This window comes from Rhinopithecus bieti, unplaced genomic scaffold, assembly GCF_001698545.2.
Source record: "Rhinopithecus bieti isolate Rb0 unplaced genomic scaffold, ASM169854v2 scaffold_6907, whole genome shotgun sequence".
NCBI classification, from domain to species: domain Eukaryota; kingdom Metazoa; phylum Chordata; class Mammalia; order Primates; family Cercopithecidae; genus Rhinopithecus; species Rhinopithecus bieti.
Genome location: NW_016805647.1, coordinates 3,828,318 through 3,849,509, shown reverse-complemented (window position 1 = coordinate 3,849,509; position 21,192 = coordinate 3,828,318). Strand labels below are relative to the sequence as shown.

The window sequence follows — 21,192 nt, the reverse complement described above, 5'->3', positions numbered from 1 at the left end:
GCCCCATCTTAAAAAAAAAAAAAAAAATATTAGAACCTGTGGGAAAAGGCAACAACAACCAAATATTACTGGATCCAAAATCCCTATCCCATGATAGCCTCATTTTTCTGCTCACCTTAAAAAAAAAACTTCTTACAAGTATTGCCTGTATTTGCTTTCTCCATTTCCTCTCCTCCCATCCTTTCCTCCAACTCCTATCATATTTTCCTCAGACTTTATCAAACTTCCACCACTGCCAAAATGGCGTTTCTACATCACTAGTGACCATTGCTACAGTGGCCCATTCTTAGTTCTCATTTTACTTGACCTATGAGCAACATTTGAGACAGTGGGTCACTCCCTTCTTCTTGAAACACTTCCTTCCCTTGGTTTTGCAGATCTAAACTCTCTTGCTTTTCCATCTACTTCATCTACTTCATGGATTATTCCTTCTCAGTCTTATTTGTTGGATCCTCTTCACCTCTCAGACTTAACCTGGTGCATTGCTAGAAGAAACTCTACTGAGTAAGAGCAAATTTTTTTTAGCATACTGCTGATTTTACTTTCCAGTATTTAAAGATGCTGTGTATCCTTTTAAAAGAAAACGATTTAAAAAGCGCAGGTCTCAGGTTAGCAACACAGATACCAACTCAGGAATCTTCGCACCACCTCCCAAGAGGAAGCAGCGTCTGACGCCTTCCGGAAACGAGCTCCACTGGCCTTATGGGAAATGTGGTCTCTGACGGATGGCCTATACCCGGGAGGAGCCCAGGAACTCTAGGTGGACAGTTACTTCCGCACACGCGCAGTAGGACGCTAGCCGGTATTCAATCTTCAAATCAGCGCCGCGAGAAGTGCTGGCGGTGGCTGCTCCCCAGTCTCTGGACAACGCTGTGACTGATCCCAGGCTTGGAGCCGGAGCTGCGAGCGAGGCAGTGAAAGGGTGGCAGGTATGGCTTTGCTGGACTCGGAGGGCTTAAGAGAAAGGCGGAGACTGGCTTCTAGGTTTACCCTACCGAAGATAAAACTTTACAGTCTCCAAGTGCAGTGACTTCAGGTTTGGATATGTGGGTCCTGTTCAACTCGAGTAACTGAGAGAAAGCAAGAGTTGACTGGCATTGGGTAGATGCCCAGGGATCTGGGGGAACTGGGAGAGGCTCAATTTGCATTCCCGCTCTTGTAGGTCAAGGTCACTGTGTAGGAGTCTGTTCATCTAACGGTACCTTTTCTGGTTCCAAAAACATAGTTGGCCCGACCGGAGCCTGCCACAATTTTAAGCTATTTCAAGGAATCCGGTGGAAACTGTAAGCCATTTCAAGGGATCCAGGAAGAAAGCATTCTTGAGAAACTGCTATGCATTCGAAGGGTATTCTCAGCAATCATTTGAAGTAAATGCTATTACCATTTTGCATGTGAATTAACTGAAGCTGAAAGGTGAAATTACTTGCCTGGACTCACACAGCCTAGTAAGTGGAAGAACTGAGATTCAAACTCAGATGCATTTTCTCCAGATTTCATTCTTTTTTTTACAGTATAGCATTCCTACATAAAACAGAGTTGGGTTTATTCTCCTGAAATATTTGAGCAATGAATGCTGAGTAAATTTCGATTTGTGGTCATTTTGTAGAGTCTCTTGGTGTATCTGCAGATCTTCCAGTGCAGACTGTGTAAATCAAGATGGGAGTCCCTGGTTTGCTCATTGTACCCTTTCTAGAGCCCCAGCAGTCTAAGCTCATAGAAGAGGGGAGTTCCTACAGAGAGAAACATTTGGAGTTTAAACTGAAGGATCCAGCTAAAAAACAAAAAACAAAAAACTCTTCCTGGGTCCCTGAATCCAGCCTTCTCAAGAAAGCCCAACCTAATTTGCAATCTCTTATCCCAGCTTCAGAGTAGAAACCAGACAATCACAGGAAGGAATCATTTTTAGACTTATGGAGCTTCAGAGGCCAAACTTTTAAGTTAGTTTTTCAACTCATTCATTATTTCTTCAGGATAAATTTCTGGGAGGAAAAAAAAAAAATAACTGTTTCAAGAGGAACCACTTGGTGTTAGATCAGTAGGACAGAAACATACAACATCTTTATCTAAGCTCCATATATTCCTAACAATCACAAGTAGAGATCTGTGCTCATGGAACATGGACTTTTCTCTCTTGCTAGAAATGTCTTTCTCCCACACTAGGTAGCATTTTCTGAGGCTGCAGTGTGGGTACTTATGGTCTGATAGAGCGGGGTTCTACTTTGCATGCAGTCCTGGTATCTCAGATCTTTCTATTCTCTTCCCCATTTCTACTTTCATAGATTTCTGTGTAAGAGCTGCAGAAAATGATCAACTTCCAGGTAAGGTATCCATCTATTCATCCAGTTGTTTAAATCTCTCAAAAGTCCATATGATAAAAAGGAAATGTATGGTCAGGAAAAATGTAAACCAAATAAAAGATCAAGTCTAAAAGGAAATTTAGAAGATTGGTAAGTTGATATCCAAGTCATAGGGTTTGCAGATGGTTGGAACAAATTTGAGCTGGAAATATGTACTCGGTCTTCCTGGAAATCATAGTAAATGGATAACCAGCCAGTTAAAAAGTATTGGCATTGTCTGTGAAGATAAAGCAAAATTATTCTCCTTATAACTAAAGTTTTTCCTGACACATTTCTTTGAAGAAAATATTTTCTAATGAGTTTTCATGTAGATAACATTAGAAATAACATTCACAGCAGCAGCCTGTGATAAATACAGCATCAGGTTTCCTATGACTGTCTTAGAGTATTCCCTAGAGTAAGAACATAGTGCCAAGCAGCACTAAATGAACTCAATTGGTTTGTAGCCTTTTTAATGCCTGCCTGGATCCATAAGTAAATCTTGTACCTTTTCCAGTCTCTAGTTATCTTGAGCATTTACTCTTCTACATGAATTTTAAGGTCATCAAAATAACAAATATTGTCAAGGTTCATAAAGCAGTATGTTAGGTATTCTTTTTTCTTTTCTTTTTTTTTTTTTTTGAGACAGAGTTTGGCTCTGTTGCCCAGGCTAGAGTACAGTGGCATGATCTCAGCTCACTGCAGCTGCCACCTCCCAGGTTCAAGCAATTCTCCTGCCTCAGCCTCCCAAGTAGCTTAGATTACAGGCATGTGCCACCACGCCCGGCTAATTTTTTTGTGTTTTTAGTAGAGACAGGGTTTCATCTTGTTGACCAGGCTGGTCTCGAACTCCTGACCTCAAGTGATCCTCCTGCCTCGGCCTTCCAAAGTGCTGGTGGGATTACATTTGTAAACCACTGCACCCAGCCAGATATTCTTATTATGATTGCATTAAACTTAATAGGTTAATTTGGAGAGAATTCATGACTTTTCAATGAGTCCTATTCAGGTTTTCTTACAACCTGACTTTCTTACAACCTGGCTCACTGCAACCTCCATCTCCTGAGTTCAAGTGATTCTTCTGCCTCAGCCTCCTGAGTAGCTGGGGTTACAGGCGCCCGCCACCATGCCCAGCTAAGTTTTGTATTTTTAGTAGAGACAGGGTTTCACCATGTTGGTCAGGCTGGTCTTGAACTCCTGACCTCAGGTGATCCACCCATCTCAGCCTCCCAAAGCGCTGGGATTATAGGCATGAGCCACCACACCCGGCCCTTTTATTATAATTTTACAGGATTTTATGAGTTTCTTATTGTAATTCTTGTACATTTCTTTTTTTTTTCTTTTTTTTTTTGAGACGGAGTTTCACTCTGTCACCCAGGCTGGAGTGCAGTGGCCGGATCTCAGCTCACTGCAAGCTCCGTCTCCCGGGTTTACTCCATTCTCCTGCCTCAGCTTCCCGAGTAGCTGGGACTACAGGTGCCCACCACTGCACCCAGCTAGTTTTTTTTGTATTTTTTAGTAGAGACGGGTTTCACCGTGTTAGCCAGGATAGTCTCGATCTCCTGACCTCGTGATCCACCCATCTCGGCCTCCCAAAGTGCTGGGATTACAGGCTTGAGCCACCGCGCCCGGCCTGTACATTTCTTATATTTATTCTTACATGTGGTTTTAGTTGCTATTGAGAATGGGGTAGGCCTCTTTTTCATTATCTCTTCTAGTTTGCTATTTTGGTAAATAGAAAAATATGGACTTCTCTTGGCTGGGCATGGTGGTTCATGCCTATATTCCCGGCACTTTGGGAGGCCAAGGTGGGAGGACTGCTTGAGGCCAGGAGTTCCAGACCAGCCTGGTCAATATAGCAAGACCCCATCTCTAGAAAAAAAAAATTAATTAGCAGGGCATGATGGCACACCCCTGTAGTTCCAGCTACTAGGGAGGCTAGGGCAGGAGGATCAGTTGAGCCTAGAAGATCCAGGCTACAGCTAGCTATGATCACACCCCTGCACTCTAGCCTGGGTGACAGAGCGACACTCTGTCTCTGAAGAAAATAAAAAGATGGATTTCTCTATGTTGAATTTATATCCAACCAATATACAGAACTCTTGTAAGATCTAAGAGTTCTTTAGTTGATTCCTCTATTTCTTAGGTAGACAATCACACATTGGAGTTTTGTCTCTTCCTGCCTAGTATTTATACTTTCCCCCATATTTTCCTTATCTCATTGCAATAGCCAGGACTTCTAGTCACTGCAGTTTTGAATAAACAGCCATCCTGTGGTATCCATGGGAGACTGTTTCCAGAACTCCTGCAGATCCCCGAATCTGAACATACTGAAGTCCCACAGTACAGTTGGCCCTGTGGAACTCAAGGATAGGAAAAGTTGGCCATCCATATTCATGGGTTTTGCATGGCAAGAATACTGTATATATATATTTTTATTATGCTTTAAGTTCTAGGGTACATGTGCACAACGTGCAGGTTTGTTACATATGTATACATGTGCCATGTTGTTGTGCTGCACCCATTAACTTGTCATTTACGTTAGGTATATCTCCTAATGCTATCCCTCCCCCCAGAATAACTGTATTTTTTTTTTTATCTGCATTTGGTTGTAGATGCAGAACTTGCCAACCGAGGGCCAACCGTATTCATTGCAAAAAAAAAATCTGAGTATAAGCGGACCCAGGCAGGTCAAACCTGTGTGGTTCAGGGGTTACCTGTAATTGCTAGCCAGAAGTCTTTTTTATCCTAACTTTAATGGGAGTGCTCCCAGTGTTTCACTGTTTGCTCCTGTATTCTGGTAGATAGTTGTTTATTTTGTTTTTAATCAAGTTAAGGATTTTAACTTGTGAAGGTTATTTTAATAACTAGGAACTTTTGGCTTCATACCCTTTTTTAAAATAGCTGTCAATAATATAATATATCTTGCCACCCTTAATGTACCAGTTTAGATAATTTTTAGTGCATTTCCCAATGCTGAACTATCTATGCATTCCTGGAATAAACCCTTCCTAGTCCTAACTTTTTCATAAAGGGTGAAATAGTGAATATTTTAGATTTGAAGGCCATACAGCCTCTGTGGCAACTACTCAACTCTGTCCTTGAAGCTGAAGTAAATGAATGGGTGTGACTACGTTTCAGTAACATTCTGTTTACAAAAACAGGAGGCCAGTCCATGGGTTACAGTTTCCTAATTCCTGCTGACAATGGTCTTAACTATCTCTTTTGTGGTAGATATGTAACTACTTGTCTTTAATTTCAGTGCTTTTAACATTTATCCATTAAACATGATTTTGGCATTATGGTTAAAAGGACGTATTTTATCATGTAAAAATATCCATGTGTTCCTATTTTATTATGCTTACATGCATCTGGCATGTAAACCTTACAGTCTCAGTAACATCTTATGGCACTTATGTTTACTTTATTGAGTCTAATAGAGTGTAAGATCCCTGAGAGGAGTAATAATTTTATTTCTTTCGATATCTCCAGTATAGGGTTGGTGGAGCCTCATTAAATATTTTATGAGTGAACAAATAAGAATATGTAAGTTATATTTTAAATAGCTTTGTTGAAATATAATTATTATACCACAAAAGTGACCCGATTAAAGTATATACAGTCAGCCAGGTGCAGTGGTTCATGCCTGTAATCCCATCACTTTGGGAGGCCAAGGTGGGCGGATCACTTGAGATCAGGAGTTAGAGACTAGCCTGGCCAACATAGTGAAACTCCGTCTCTACTGAAAGTACAAAAAAAATTAGCCAAGTGTGGTGCTGCACGCCTATAGTCCCAGCTACTCAGGAGGCTGAGGCATGAGAATCGCTTGAACCTGAGAGGCAGAGGCTACAGTGAGCAGAGATCACACTACTGCACTCCAGCCTGGGCAACAGAGCAAGACTGTCTCAAAAAAAAAAAAAAAAAGCAATTGTATATAATTCAGTGGTTTTTTAGTGTATTCACAGAGTTGTACAGATGTCACCACTATCTAGTTTCAGAACGTTTTCATCACCCCAAAAGCAACTCCATACCCTAATTAGCAGTCACTACTCATTCCTCCCTTTCCCTAGCACTAATCGACTTACTGGTTCTATGGCTTTTCTCTTCTGAACATTTCATACAAATGGAACCATGAAATATGTAATCTTTCATGACTGGCTTCTTACACCCAATACAATAGTTTCCTCTTTTTCTTTTTTATTTATTTAGTTTTTTGAGGCAGGGTCTCACTGTGTTGTAGCTTCAACCTGCCAGCCTCAAACAGTTGTCCCACCTCAGTCTCTCAGATAGCTGGGACTATAGGTCCATATGCCACTGTACCCAGCTAATTTTTTATTTTTATAGAGACTGAGTCTTGCTATGTTGCCCAGGCTGGTCTCAAACTCCTGGGCTCAAGTGATCTGCCCACCTCAGCCTCCCAAAGTGCAGGGATTACAGGTGGGTGGCATGGCACCCAGCCCCATACAGTATTTTCAAGGTTCATCCATGTTGTAGATGTACCAGTGCTTGATTCCTTTTTTATTGCCAAATAATATTCCATCATATGGATATACCACATTTTATTTATCCATTTATCAGTTCATGGACACCAGATTATTCCACTTTTTTGACTATGAATAACTTTACTGTGAACATTTGTCTGTGGGTTTTTGTGTGGGCAAATGTCTTGAATTCTCGTGGGTATATACCTAGGAGGGGATTGCTGGGTTATATGGTTACTCTGTTTAACACTTGGAGGAGGCTGAGTGCAGTGGCTCTTGCCTGTAATCCCAGCACTTTGGGAGGCTGAGGCGGGTGGATCACTTGAGGTCAGAAGTTCAAGAGCAGCCTGGTCAATGTGGTAGAACCCCGTTTTTACTAAAAATACAAAAATCAGTAATGTGCACTTATAATCCCAGTTACTCAGGAGGCTGAGGCAGAAGAATTACTTGAACCCAGGAGGTGCCACTGCAATCCAGCCTGGGCGACAGAGTGAGACTCCATCTCAAAAAAACAAACAAACACTTGGAGGAACTGCTAAACTGTTGTAGTTACTACATAGGCTGGGCATGGTAGCTCATGCCTGTAATCCCAGCACTTTGGGAGGCTGAAGCAGGAAGATCACTTCAAGCCAGGAGTACAAGAGCAGTCTGGGCAATGTAGTGAGACCCCATCTCTAAAAAAATTTTTTTTTTTTTTTGAGATGGAGTCTCACTCTGTTGCCCAGGCTGGAGTGCAGTGGCGCAACCTTGGCTCACTGCAACCTCCGCCTCTTGGGTCAAGTGATTCTCCTGCCTCAGCCTTCTGAGTAGCTGAGACTACATGCACATGCCACCATACCTGGCTACTTTTTTGTATTTTTAGTAGAGACGTGGTTTCACCGTGTTAGCCAGGATAGTCTTGATCTCCTGACTTCATGATCCACCTGCCTCAGCCTCCCAAAGTATTGGGATTACAGGCATGAGCCACCGCACCTGGCCCCAAAAAATATTTTTTTAATTGCCTGGGTGTGGTGGCACGTGCCTGTAGTCCCAGCTACTTCAGAGGCTGAGGTAGAAGGATCGCTTGAGTCCAGGAGTTGGGTGCTGCAGTGACCCCTGATTGCACCACTCCACTCCACTACAGCCTGGGTGACAAAGCAAGACCCTATATCAAATAAAAGAAAAGAAAAAAGAAATAACGTAGTTGCTGCACCATTTTGCAATCCCAGTGTACAAAAGTTGAGTAATGTACAAGAGTTTCGGTTTCTCCACATCCTTGCCACCACAGGTCATTGTCTGCCTTTGATTTTAGCTGTCCTCAGAAGTGAAGTGCTATCTCATTATGGTTTTGGTTTGCATTTCACTAATGACTAATCACTAATGATGTTGAGCATCTTTTTTCTTTTTCTTTTTTTTTCTTTCTTGCTTCAGTTTCAGACCCTAATGTTGAACATCTTTTCATGGGCTTATTTACTATACACATACCAACACAGATACATACACACACATATCTGTATCTATCTAGAGATAGATAGATATATCTTTGGAGAGATGTCTCTTTAAATCCTTTGCCCATTTTTAAATTGTGTTGTCTTTTTATTGTTGTTTTTTTCCTCCCATCCCCCATTGTTGAATTTTAAGAGTTATTTATATATTCTGGGTACAAGCCTCTTATCACATACATGATTTGCGAATATTCTCTCCCATTCTGTGGATTTTCTTTTCACATTCTTGACAGTGTCCTATGGAGCACAGAAGTTTTCATTTTGATGAATTCCTATTTATTTTTTATTTTGTCACTTCCACTTTTTCTGTCACATTTCACAAACCACTGCCTAATCCAAGGTCACAAAAAACTTTTTTTCTGTTTTCTTCTAACTGTTTGATAGCTTTGTTTCTTACTTTTAGCTCTCTGGTCCATTTTAGTTCATTTTCTTATATGATGTGAAATGGGTGGGGAGTCCAGTGTCATACTTTTGCATGTGGATGTCTAGTGGTCTCAGTACCAGTTGTTGAAAAGACTTTTCTTTCCCCTGTTGAACTGTTCTGGCATCGGTTGGATATGTTTAATAAGATTTTTGTTACTATCACAAAGCATATTTCTGAATCAAACATGTAATCATTATATCTAATTTTCTACAAACTCAACAGTGAACATGAGATGATATTAAGGAGCTGCCTTGATTCTCTTGCAAGTTCGCTAATGATGCACACTTTAGTTTGAAGATGAATGTGCTGTTACAGGAATCAGTGACATTCCAGGATGTGGCTGTGGATTTCACCGCGGAGGAGTGGCAGCTGCTTGATTGTACTGAGAGAACCTTGTATTGGGATGTGATGTTGGAGAACTATAGAAACCTCATCTCAGTGGGTAAGGACAATAAGTGATAACTTTTCAGTGTAACTCAGTATATACTGATAGTGCTCATCTTTTAAGATGTGTGAGCGCTTGCCAATTGTGGTGGCTCATACTTACAATCCCAGCACTTTGGGAGGCAGGAGAATTGCTTGAGCTCAGGATTTCAAGACCAGCCTGAGCAACATTGTGAGACTGTCTCAATAAAATTTAGCTAGGTGTGGTGGCATGTGCCTGTCATCCCAACTACTTGGGAGGCTGAGGTGGAAGGATCGCTTGAGCCTAGGCGTACCACTGCATTCCAGCCTGGGTGACAGACTGAGACCCTATCTCAAAAAAAAGACTTATGAAAGCTGTGAGCATTCTGAGGCATTAATCAGCTGGGCCCTAAATTTTAGTTGTCAAAGATTCTGAGTCCCCTTTGAGCTTCACATAGTCTGCTTAAGCTTCTACTTCCCAGATGCAGGAGAAGGGTCTGTTCTGGTTTTTTTTGTTGTTGTTGTTTTGTTTTCTTGTTTGAGACGGAGTCTCGCTCTGTCACCCAGACTGGAGTGCAGTGGCAGGATCTCGGCTCACTGCAAGCTCCACCTCCCAGGTTCACGCCATTTTCCTGCCTCAGCCTCCCAAGTAGCTAAGACTACAGGCGCCTGTCATCACACCTAGCTAATTTTTTGTATTTTTAGTAGAGACACGATTTCACTGTGTTAGCCAGGATGGTCTCGATCTCCTGACCTCGTGATCCACCCGCCTCGGCCTCCCAAAGTGCTGGGATTACAGGCGTGAGCCACCGCACCCGGCCCAGGTCTGTTCTGTTTTAAAGCCTGCTTGTTATTCTTTAAAATCCCTGAGACTCAAGGAGGCAACTTGAGTTGTGAGCTGGTTGTTTGCCTAGCACTTTGGCCCCACTTCTATGTTATTTTCCCACCAGCAGGATGTCCAATTAACAAAACAAAAGTGATCCTCAAGGTAGAGCAAGGACAAGAGCCATGGATGGTGGAGGGAGTGAACCCACATCAGAGCTCTCCAGGTGAGTGAGAGAAATTCAGTTGGGGGTGTGTGAAGTTGAGATCCCTGTTGGTCAGTGAAGGACAGGCACCTCTGAAATTTTTCTTAGAAGCACCTCTTAAAAGCCGCACACCTTTAACGTAACATCATCAGCCAGCTCCCCAAAAGCTGCCTTCACCCTCCTTTCTGCACACGTGCCCTTTCTGGTTGCTCAGCTGTTGTATGGAGGGTCCCTCTCCTGTCTCCTCTGGCTTCTCACACAGCCTGTTTCTTCTAGGCCCTCGCTTTGTTTCTGTTCTCTTCATTTCTAAAACCCTCATTCTTCTTCCCTTCTCAACATAGACCTTTTTTCTATATACTTAGTCCTTATAATGAAGTTACATTATCTGAATTTGAGGCGTTACTTTACCAATTACTGTCTAAATCTTCTTTTTTATTTTTGAGACGCAGTCTCACTCTGTCGCCCAGGCTGGAGTGCAGTGGTGCAATTTCAGCTCACTGCAAGCTCTGCCTCCCAGGTTCACACCATTCTGCCTCAGCCTCTCCTGTGTAGCTGGGACTACAGGCGCCTGCCACCACGCCCGGCTAATTTTTTGTATTTTTAGTAGAGACAGGGTTTCATTGTGTTAGCCAGGATGGTCTCGATCTCCTGACCTCGTGATCCGCCCGCCTCGGCCTCCCAAAGTGCTGGAATTACAGGCGTGAGCCACCGCGCCCGGCCTATATACAGTTTTCTTCTCGGCATTAATCCTGATTCTGGTCTGCTCCTAAAACCAGCATTTTATTAAGTCTGAATTCAGCTTTTCCTCTTTCATTGTAACTCCTGTCTAAATTAATCTTTACTTTCTTTGAACTCCCAAGCCAATTCTATTATGACTCTGTCATGAAAAATTTATATATACTGTCTTGGATATATGTTTTTTTAATCATTGTGGCTTTTAAGGCTTTTGTTTTGTTTTTTTTGTTTTGTTTTGTTTGTTTGTTTTATGATAGTGCCTGAAGAGAATGATCTGTTTTATGCTGAGCATGTCATGGTATACAATGAACATTTTATTTATTCATTGTTATAGAGCCAGACATTGGGGGGGATGTTTCTTTTCTTATTTTTCTTTTTCTTTTCTTTTTTCAGTATCCCTGTCATAGCAATGTAGGGGATGTTTCTTATTCTTCCATTCAACAAGGCTTTTAAAAACGTTTCCTGAAAAGGTTCAAAGGAAGCAAAATCTCATTACCATTTTCTAACTTATGAAAGGTATTTGGAACAGCAAAACATGTTCATATTAAAATATTTTCCCTAGTGGTTAGGAAAACAATATATAAATAAAAAATGAAAGTTTGGGTTTTTTTCGTTGTTTGTTTGTTGTTTTTTGAGACGGAGTCTCACTCTGTCACCAGGCTGGAGTGCAGTGTTGCAATCTCAGCTCGGATTCAAGTGATTCTCCTGCCTCAGCCTCCTGAGTAGCTGGAACTACAGGTGCCTGCCACCATGCCTAGCTAATTTTTGTATTTTTAGTAGAGACATGGTTTCACCATATTGGCCAGTATGGTCTTCATCTCTTGACCTCATGATCCACCTGCCTCAGCCTCCCAAAGTGCTGGGATTACAGGTGTGAGCGACCTCACCCGGCCCAAAAATAAAGTATCTTAAAATTCAACAAACAAGTGTGAAACATTTCTTCAGTGCACATTAACATTGCAGTTTTGTTCTAATTAACTCAAAATGAATGGTACAGAGAGCAGCAGTGACTATCTTAGAAATTCATAGAAAATGGAGCTTAAAGTTTAAAGTATGCAAAATTTGGAGAAGTCTTTTTTTGAGGTTATGGAACAGTGGTTCCTCCCTAAAGAATATCTAAGTTCTAGATAGAATGAGAGGAGATAAGGGAGGGCAAATTAAGGTGGAGAACGAACATGAGCGAAAGATTGAATTTAGGAATCTAGAGTCCATGGAGTAGAAGGTATTTGTTGAGGACTAGTGGAACGCATGTTCCCATGAGTGAATTCATATCTTGCATAATTTTGTTTGCCAGGCTGATGTTGAATTTCTCAGTGGATTATTGTCGGTAGAGGTAACGCAGGATGCTGCTTCCCATCTGTTGAAATAGAGCAGAAAGAAGAAAGGAACAAAATCCCGAGTCAGAACCACTCTATAAAGAAATGTGTACCAATGGCTGTAGCCCACTACTCAGTCTAGCTCCGCACAGAATAAGGCACAGAGAAAGAGGCTCGGAGTATTGTGCTAACACTCCACATGGAGGGAAACTTAAGCATGGGGAATTATAGACCCCCTCTCCCCAATTTTTTTTTTAATGGGAACAGATTTGGGATTTATAGTGTTTTGAGGATAGTGAAAAAATGTGAATTCAGGAGCAAAGCAGCTTGCTGAAGAATGGTTTGTTAGATTGAAAGAGGATGTAAAAAGAGTATTTGTCAAATAGAAGTATGTCAGGTAGTTGTCATATATAGAAACTCAGCCAGAATAAAAAAAAAATAGCAAATAGAATCTGTTTGCTATTATTATCCCAAGCTAAGGATGATTTACTCTTGGATGACTTGCTGGACATTAGTGTTCCTGGGCTTACAAGTACAGGTACAAATGAATTCTAGCTCTCAGTAGAGCTGGAGCCATGACTACAGACATGCTTCTGTGGTTTGCTTGGGGTTAGAGGACTGGAGACTTGAGAATGTTTCTAAAGGAAACTGATATTGTGCAGACTGATCAAGAGGAAAAAGACATAAGTGAGAGAAATAGGGAATTATCCTACCAAGATGATCTAGAAATTAATTATGTAGTGATTTATATAACTGCCTGTTACCACCTCCTCCAAACCTAGACTGTTTTCTGATATTTTCTCTTAACCCCTTTGCCTTTGTCTCCTTTTTTTTTTGGAGATGGAGTCTTGCTCTGTTGCCAGGCTAGAGTTCTATGGCGCCATCTCGGATCACTGCAACCTCCGCCTCCCAGGTTCAAGCGATTCTCCTGCCACAGCCTCCTGAGTAGCTGGGACTACAGGCGTGTACCACCATGCCCAGCTAATTTTTGCATTTTTAGTGGAGACAGGGTTGCACCATGTTGGCCAGGATGGTCTTGATCTCTTCACCTCATGATCCGCCCGCCTCAGCCTCCCAAAGTGCTGGGATTACAGGCGTGAGCCACCATGCCCGGCCTATCTCCTGTGTGTTTGGCTGTCCTGTCCATTAATCACATTGCCACAATGGGCCCTCTTCATTTCATGAGCTAACCCTGTACCCTTGTTGAGCAGCCTTTTGACTTACTTTGTACCCTCACTCTACCTTGTGCCTATTTTACTGTCTTTCCACAGGTCACAAGTTAAGGCGTCTGTTCCCACACCCTCTTCAGCAGTTTTATTCTTAAAGCTCAGGAGGAGTGAGACAAATATAAGATTTCTTTCAGAATGAGATACTATATTTGAAACGATAGATGTTTTTCTCTATAACATGTTGGTGGGAAAAAGTAACTAGGAATGTTTTATTGTACTCCTTTTTAGAATCGGACTGCCCACTTGATGAACCAGGGAAGCATCGGGAAAGCAAAGACAATTTTTTGAAGTCAGTTTTGCTCACATTCAATAAAATTCTGACTATGGAGAGAATCCACCATTATAATATGAGCACAAGTCTTAATCCAATAAGAAAAAAATCATATAAATCATTTGAGAAGCGTTTGCCACCTCATTTAGACTTATTTAATTACAATAGAAGTTATACTGGAGACAACGCTTATGAATGCAGTGAATGCGGCAAAGCCTTCAAAAGGAAGTTTCATTTCATTAGACATGAAAAAAATCATACAAGGAAAAAACCTTTTGAATGCAATGACTGTGGAAAAGCCTATAGCAGGAAGGCACACCTTGTAACTCATCAGAAAATTCATAATGGAGAGAGACCCTTTGTGTGCAATGATTGTGGGAAGGCGTTTATGCATAAAGCCCAACTCGTAGTCCACCAGAGACTTCACACTGGAGAGAAGCCTTATGAGTGCAGTCAATGTGGGAAAACATTCACTTGGAACTCCTCATTTAATCAGCACGTGAAATCTCATACACTTGAGAAGTCATTTGAATGTAAGGAATGTGGGAAAACCTTCAGGTATAGTTCATCCCTTTATAAACATTCCAGATTTCATACAGGAGAGAAACCCTACCAGTGTATCATATGTGGCAAAGCTTTTGGCAACACATCTGTGCTTGTTACACACCAAAGAATTCACACAGGAGAGAAGCCTTATGGATGTATTGAATGTGGCAAAGCCTTCATCAAGAAGTCTCATCTCCTCAGACATCAGATAACTCATACAGGAGAGAAGCCCTATGAATGTAACAGATGTGGGAAAGCATTTTCCCAGAAATCAAATCTTATTGTACATCAGAAAATTCATACATAATATTCACTTTATGAATATGAGGCTTTATTAAATATTTGCTAAATCTTATTAAATACTAAAGAATTCATGGTGAGAAGTCTACAGTTTAAATGAATTTGGAAGAGTAGATTCCCATAAAAATCAATCAATGCCAATCATGTTCTGGAAGTGTTAATAAACTTTTTACAGAAAACATGACAGAAAACAACTATAAATAATAGAGCATAAAGCTTAGAAAGTAAGCGTAACTTAAATAATCAAAGAACCAGTGGAAACTACATTTGCAATTCCTGACTTTTAATTTTTATAATAAAATAAATATGCAAGTGTGAGTATAAAATATATGCTTATACATTATATTAAATTATGCCTATTAAGAGTTTCTGCAGTAAATAACATTTTTTCTTCCAGTCTTAACATGCATAATTAAGTGAGAAAATGTGGTTTAATATGTCGTGTGAATTTCAGTGATACTTTCATCCATTTGCTGGCACTTTTAATGGGCGTGACAGTGTTACTGAATCTGAGTCTCCTTTAATTATACAACTGAAGACTTCTTATTAAAATTCATATAAAGATGTTTTCCTATGTATGTAAATACCAGAACAAAAAATTTAACAAGACACTAATTGAGGAGAGAAAGGTACTTGTATTCTGTATTACAATAAGTATTCAGTTGAGGAAAATAATTAAATATGTAAATAATTTGCACTTCAAATATTCCTGTTCGTTTTATTTTTCATTGGTATAACTACGTAAGCTGTAAGGATAGCTTAAGTGGTTTTTTTTGTTTTGTTTTGTTTTTGACAGAGTCTCGCTCTATCCCCCAGGCTGGAGTGCAGTGGCGTGATCTCAGCTCACTGCAACCTCCACCTCCTGGGTTCAAGCTATTCTCCTGCTTCAGCCTCCCAACTGGCTGGCACTACGGGTGCGTGCCACCACACCTGGCTAATTTTTGTATTTTTAATAGAGACGGGGTTTTGCCATGTTGGCCAGGATGGTCTCAAACTCCTGACCTCATAATTTGCCCACCTCGGCCTCCCAAAGTGCTGGGATTACAGGCGTGAGCCACTGTGTACGGCCAGCTTAAGTGGTATTTAAGTGGGGTATCATCTGTATTTTATTTTAATAAGGTAGGGTCTCATGATACTTTCCAACTTTTGAGGACAGTTTTGGGGATTTTGTTGTTTTGTTTGTTTGTTTGAGGCGGAGTCTCGCTCTGTCACCCAGGCTGGAGTGCAATGGCGCCATCTCGGGTTCACGCCATTCTCCTGCCTCAGCCTCCTGAGTAGCTGGGACTACAAGCGCCCACCACCACTCCCGGCTATTTTTGTTTTTGTATTTTTAGTAGAGACGGGATTTCACTGTGTTAGCCAGCATGGTCTCGATCTTCTGACCTCGTGATCTTCCCGCGTCGGCCTCCTGAAGTGCTGGGATTACAGGCATGAGCCACCACGCCTGGCCTTTTGTTATTGTTTTATAGAGACAAGGCCTTACTCTGTTCCTGAGGCTTGAGCGCAATGGCACAATCATAGCCCACTGTAACTGTGAATTTCTGGGTTTAAGCATTCCTCCCACCTCAGCCTCTTAAGTAGCTAAGACTACAGGTGCAAGCCACCAGACCTGGCTAATTTTTTATTTTTTGTAGAGAAGGCATCTCACTATGTTGCCTAGGCTGGTCTTGAACTCCTGGCCTCTAGCGATCCTCCTGCCTGTCATCCCCCTTCAGCCTCCCAAAGCGCTGGGATTACAGGGATTTTTTTTTTTTTTTTTTTTTTTTTAAAGAAGTCAATACATGTTTAGCTCCGAAGATGCCTGGAATTTTCCTTATGAACAGCATAGTCATCATTAATGAAGATGAAAACTTGTTAGAAAAGAGCAAGTTTTTCTGTGTAGCAACTTTGGTATGTGACATTTTGTAAATTCTACATATTCCCTTCAAGGATTAATTAGTCATTATTTAAAGTTTTCTTGCTGTCCACAATATTCCTTGGTAATGCCAAAAAACTTTCATGTCTTTTCTTGAATGGTGACAAAACTTAGACTTGAACCTAAATTCAGAAATCAAGCCTTTTAAGTTTAAGCTCAGTTACAATTATATTGCATTGTTTTCTTTCATTAGCCATTTTTTGAAAGAGTAGTGTTGGGTAATAACTATAAATGATAGTGCTTTTTTGAATAAGCATACTGGGACTTTAAAGATCTAAATTAAATCTTGTCTTTCTAAGTTATTTTAGGAGGTTATATGCTAATTTCATTTATGAGGTCATTCCAGAATTTCTGGAACCTTCTTTTCAGGGAGTTGTCTTCACAATTAGTATGCCAGCCACACAGGAAAATCTTGGTATTTATAGTCACAGGACTTGCCTTTTTTCAGCTCAGGAGTTTTCTGTCATTTCTTACATGAAGTCCTCACTTCAGCCTATGTAGTGCTTACCATTTCCATTCTGTCTCTCCTTCCCCTGCCTGTAACCCTCATCTGAGAAGCTCCAAACTACACAGAAAAAGGAAGAGAGATGGGGGCAGGAGGCTCCACTGTTGCTGCATGGTATGAGATGCCCCTGAAAGAGCAGCTATGTAGGTCAAGGTGGCAAGAAGTGTGCATTAGTCTGCTCTACAGCTTACTGGAAATAAAATGTAGCCAGGACATTTAAATTGTAATACATCAGGATGTCTGTATGTGGTTTCATAATTTTGTTTGCTCCCAAACAAATGAATTTTACCTAGAAATGGAGTGGGAGAAATTTCTACAAATATGCCTTAGCTGTAGTTTGGATGGAGTCAGAGGCTGAGGCTATGAGAAGGTGCCTATAATAAGAGGGAGTTAGTGGCTGACAATTTGCTTGGTGGTTGTGTGCAAGATGAGTAAGAGGGGAAAGACCAGTGTATGAAGAAGACTAAGGAAAATCCTAACAGGACAATTTAATATTTGGAAATTGTGAACCTTGACTCTCCAACTCCAAACCAATCCACCTCCTCTCATTTCCCCATCATGCCTTTATCTCCTTGTTTTGATTACCCTCCTTACTCATCCTTCTGAGATGGCTTACCCAGTTCTCAGAGTTCACCCTGCATCCTTGTTAAAAATTTTTTTAAAAATTCTTTTATCGTCATTATAACTTTGTATCTATTTCACCATCTTTCACAGGTTGGAAAGTATTGTTTCTAACTTTAAAAAAGCTATGTGATGGGGAATGATAGTTCATGCCTGTGATAGCAGCACTTTGAGAGGCCAAGGCGGGAGGATCACTTGAGCCCAGGAGTTTGAGACCACCCTGGACAACATAGTGAGAACCCCATCTCTACAAAAGGGAAAAAAATGAGCCAGCTGTGTGCACACCTCTAGTCCTCCCAGGAGGATAGGGGGCAGCTGAGGATTGCTTGAGCCTGGGAGGTCGAGGCTGCAGTGAGCCATGTTTGCGCCACTGCACTCCAACCTGGGTGGCAGAGCAAGATTGTCTAAAAAAAAAAAAAAAAAGCTACTTGTTTTCATTATTGTCAGGTTTCCGGACCCCTATTTTAGCAGTGTTTTCTTAAAGCCCAGGGGCAAGGCAAATGCAGGATTCTGTTTTGTTTTGTTGCCCAGAATGGTAATGAAAATGATCATCTGTGGGGTAGGTGGTAATGAGATGGAGGAGATATTTTCACCTTTTGTCCAGACCTGAAACCAGAAACTCTGTGTGTGTGTGTGTGTGTGTGTGTGTGTGTGTGTGTGTGTGTGTATCTGTGTGTGTGCGTGTGTGAAGTGCTAAAAAAATGACATGAAGTGTACCCTATCAAATTTTTTTTGAGACGGGAGTCTCGCTCTGTCGCCCAGGCTGGAGTGCAGTGGCGCGATCTCCACTCACTGCAAGCTCTGCCTCCCGGGTTAACGCCATTCTCCTGCCTCAGCCTCCTGTATAGCTGGGACTACAGGTGCCTGCCACCGTGCCCGGCTAATTTTTGTATTTTTTTAGTAGAGACAGGATTTCACCGTGTTAGCCAGGATGGTCTTGATCTCCTGACCTCGTGATCCACCCATCTCGGCCTCCCAAAGTGCTGGGATTACAGGTGTGAGCCACCGCGCCCGGCCCCATCAAAATTTTAAGTGAACAGCACATTATTGTTTACTAGATGCACTTCATTGTAGAGCAGATCTCTAGAACTTTTTCATCTTGCATGACTGAAACTGAGTAGCCATTGAACAATGCCCCATTTCTAACCCCTCCAACCCCTGGCAACCACCATTTTACTTAACTGATTCGGTAAGTTTGAGATGGGGTCTCACTCTGTCACCCGGGCTGGAGTGCAGTGGCGCGATCATAGCTCACTGCAGCTTCAACTCCTGGGCTCAAGTAATCCTCCCTCCTCAGCTTCTTGAGTAGCTGGAATCATAGCTGCATATCACTATGCCTGCTTAAAAAAGTTTTTGTTTTTGTTTTTTTGGTACAGACTGGGTCTTGTTTTGTTGCCCAGGCTGGTCTCAAACTCCTGGCTTCAAGTGATCCTCCCGCCTCAGCCTCCTGAGGTTCTGGGATTATAAGCGTGAGCCACCCCATCCAACTGACTACGCCTAATTCTTAAGGATCATTCACACTGTAGCCTATGACAGAATTTCCTTTTTTTTTAAGGCTGAATTATTCCACTGTATTTATATCCCACGTTGTCTTTATTCAACCATTGATGGACATTTAGGTTGTTTGCAATTCTTGGCTATTGTGAGTAATGCTACTATGAACATGGGAGAGCAAATATCCCTTTGGGATCCTGTTTTCAATTCTTTTGGATAAATACCCAGAAGTGGGATTGCTGCATCATATGGTAGCTGTATCTTTAATTCTTTGAAGAGCCTTTATATTGTTTTCCGTAGCAGCTTGACCATTTTACATTCCCACCTTTAGCGTTCAAGGGTTCCAGTTTCTCCACATCCTTGCCAACACTCGTTATTTCTTGTTTTCTGTAAGTGATATTACTGATTTTATTGAAAAGATTTCAGAAAATTTTGAGTTATAAGTAGACAGTTTTAATGTAGAGTGTAAAGCTTAGGAAATTGTGAGGAATTGAATATGAGGCTTCAGATGGACTATAATTACATGTATGCACTGCCCTGATTTATTTTTTATACAAATTATAGAAATATCTGCATTGCTTCAAAATTTGTATAACTGTAGGTTTGAAATATGTCATGCACTTTATATAAAATTTTATCTATTATGATAATGGTTGTACAACATTATGACTGTACTTAGTGCCAGTGAATGATACACTTAAAAATGGTTAAAATCTTAAATCTTATTTACATTTTAACACGATTTTTAAAAATGCTCCCAAAATTGGGTCTATTAAAAGTCTCTGGCCAGGCATGGTGGATCACCTGAGGTCAGAAGTTTGAGACCAGCCTGGCCAACATGGTGAAACCCCGTCTCTACTAAAAATACAAAAATTAGCCGGGTGTGGTGGTGGGTGCTGTAGTCCCAGCTACTCAGGAGGCTGAGGCAGGAGAATTGCTTGAACCTGGAAGGTGGAGGTTGCAGTGAGCTGAGATCGTACCACTGCACTCTAGCCTGGGGGACAGAGTGAGACTCCATTTCAAAAAAAAAGAGTCTCTGGTAAACACCTTATCTCTTCAAATCCTAAAAATCACCATTTGCATAATTGCCAAGTGTAAGTGAAAGAATATGATTTATTATGTAGTATGAATTTCATCTCTATGAACTTCATTTCTAACCATTTCCTGGTGCCAGTCAATAGATGTGACCGTTGTTACTGAGCATTCTTGAACCTCCTTTTAGATAACAGAAGTCAGAGACAGTCACATAGTCTTCTACTGCCTCTGCTCAGCCGAGAGCACTGTAATATGTTTTCTTCTCTATGCAAACCACCAAAGGGAGTGTGTGTATGTATGTACGTGTGCATATACATATATTTAATCCTGATTAACAAGATACTGAAGAAAGAAAGCAGCTGTGTTCTGTACTACTTTAAGCATTTAGTACAGGAAAAGAGGCATTTCTGCAGGTAAATAGTTTTATAAATATAACTCATCCTGTTTCACTGCTGTAGCTACATATGTAGGAGTAAACCTACAGGAGGTCAAGCGGCATGTAACTAGGGAACTCCTATATTTAGTTTAGAAAAATTAGTATGATACTTTGCAGAAACTTCTGGAAGAAAATTAATTAGCATTATATTAGAAAGGAATTTAGAATGAGGGAATGAATAGGTCTTTGCATCAACAAACGTGCTATGATTGAAAGGCAAATAACTGGTCAGGGCTTGCGACTCTTCTTCCCTGATCAGGGAAATGTTCATGATATTTGAATTAAAAAATGTTAAGAAAAAAGTTACAGAGAATATCCCAATTTTAAAAGTTTTATATACATATGTATTCCAAAATGTAAGTAGTAGTAACTTTTGGGTGATGTGATTATATATTTTGTACTTTTTCTACATCTTCTCTAATTATATATAATATTTAGCTTTTTTTTTTTTTTTTTTTTTTTTTTTTTTTTTTTGAGACAGGGTGTCACTCTGTTGCCTAGGCTGGAGAGCAGAGGTGTAAATAGGGTCACTGCAGGCTGGACCTCCCTGGGCTCAGGTGATTCTCCCACTTCAGCCTGCTGAGTAGCTGGGACTACAGGCACATACCACCATGGCCAGTTGATTTTTGTA

The 21,192-nt window shown here is 41.0% G+C and overlaps 1 protein-coding gene across 9 annotated transcripts; it reads left to right on the top strand.

Annotated features, from left to right (window-relative positions):
* Positions 1-604: 604 nt before the first annotated feature.
* ZNF684 (zinc finger protein 684) lies at positions 605-15,261 on the top strand. 9 transcript variants are annotated; one of them, XM_017873299.1, is made up of 7 exons: positions 605-929; positions 1,226-1,445; positions 2,280-2,318; positions 5,829-5,882; positions 8,948-9,167; positions 10,084-10,179; positions 13,667-15,261. In XM_017873299.1, exons 5-7 carry the CDS (start codon positions 9,023-9,025, stop codon positions 14,560-14,562), a joined length of 1,137 nt encoding a protein of 378 aa, XP_017728788.1. In that variant the 5' UTR covers positions 605-929; positions 1,226-1,445; positions 2,280-2,318; positions 5,829-5,882; positions 8,948-9,022; the 3' UTR covers positions 14,563-15,261. The 9 variants fall into 9 exon arrangements, with proteins under 9 accessions (XP_017728788.1, XP_017728782.1, XP_017728783.1 ...); XM_017873293.1 differs by having other exon boundaries at positions 10,081-10,179; XM_017873294.1 differs by lacking the exon at positions 1,226-1,445 and having other exon boundaries at positions 10,081-10,179.
* Positions 15,262-21,192: the final 5,931 nt, after the last annotated feature.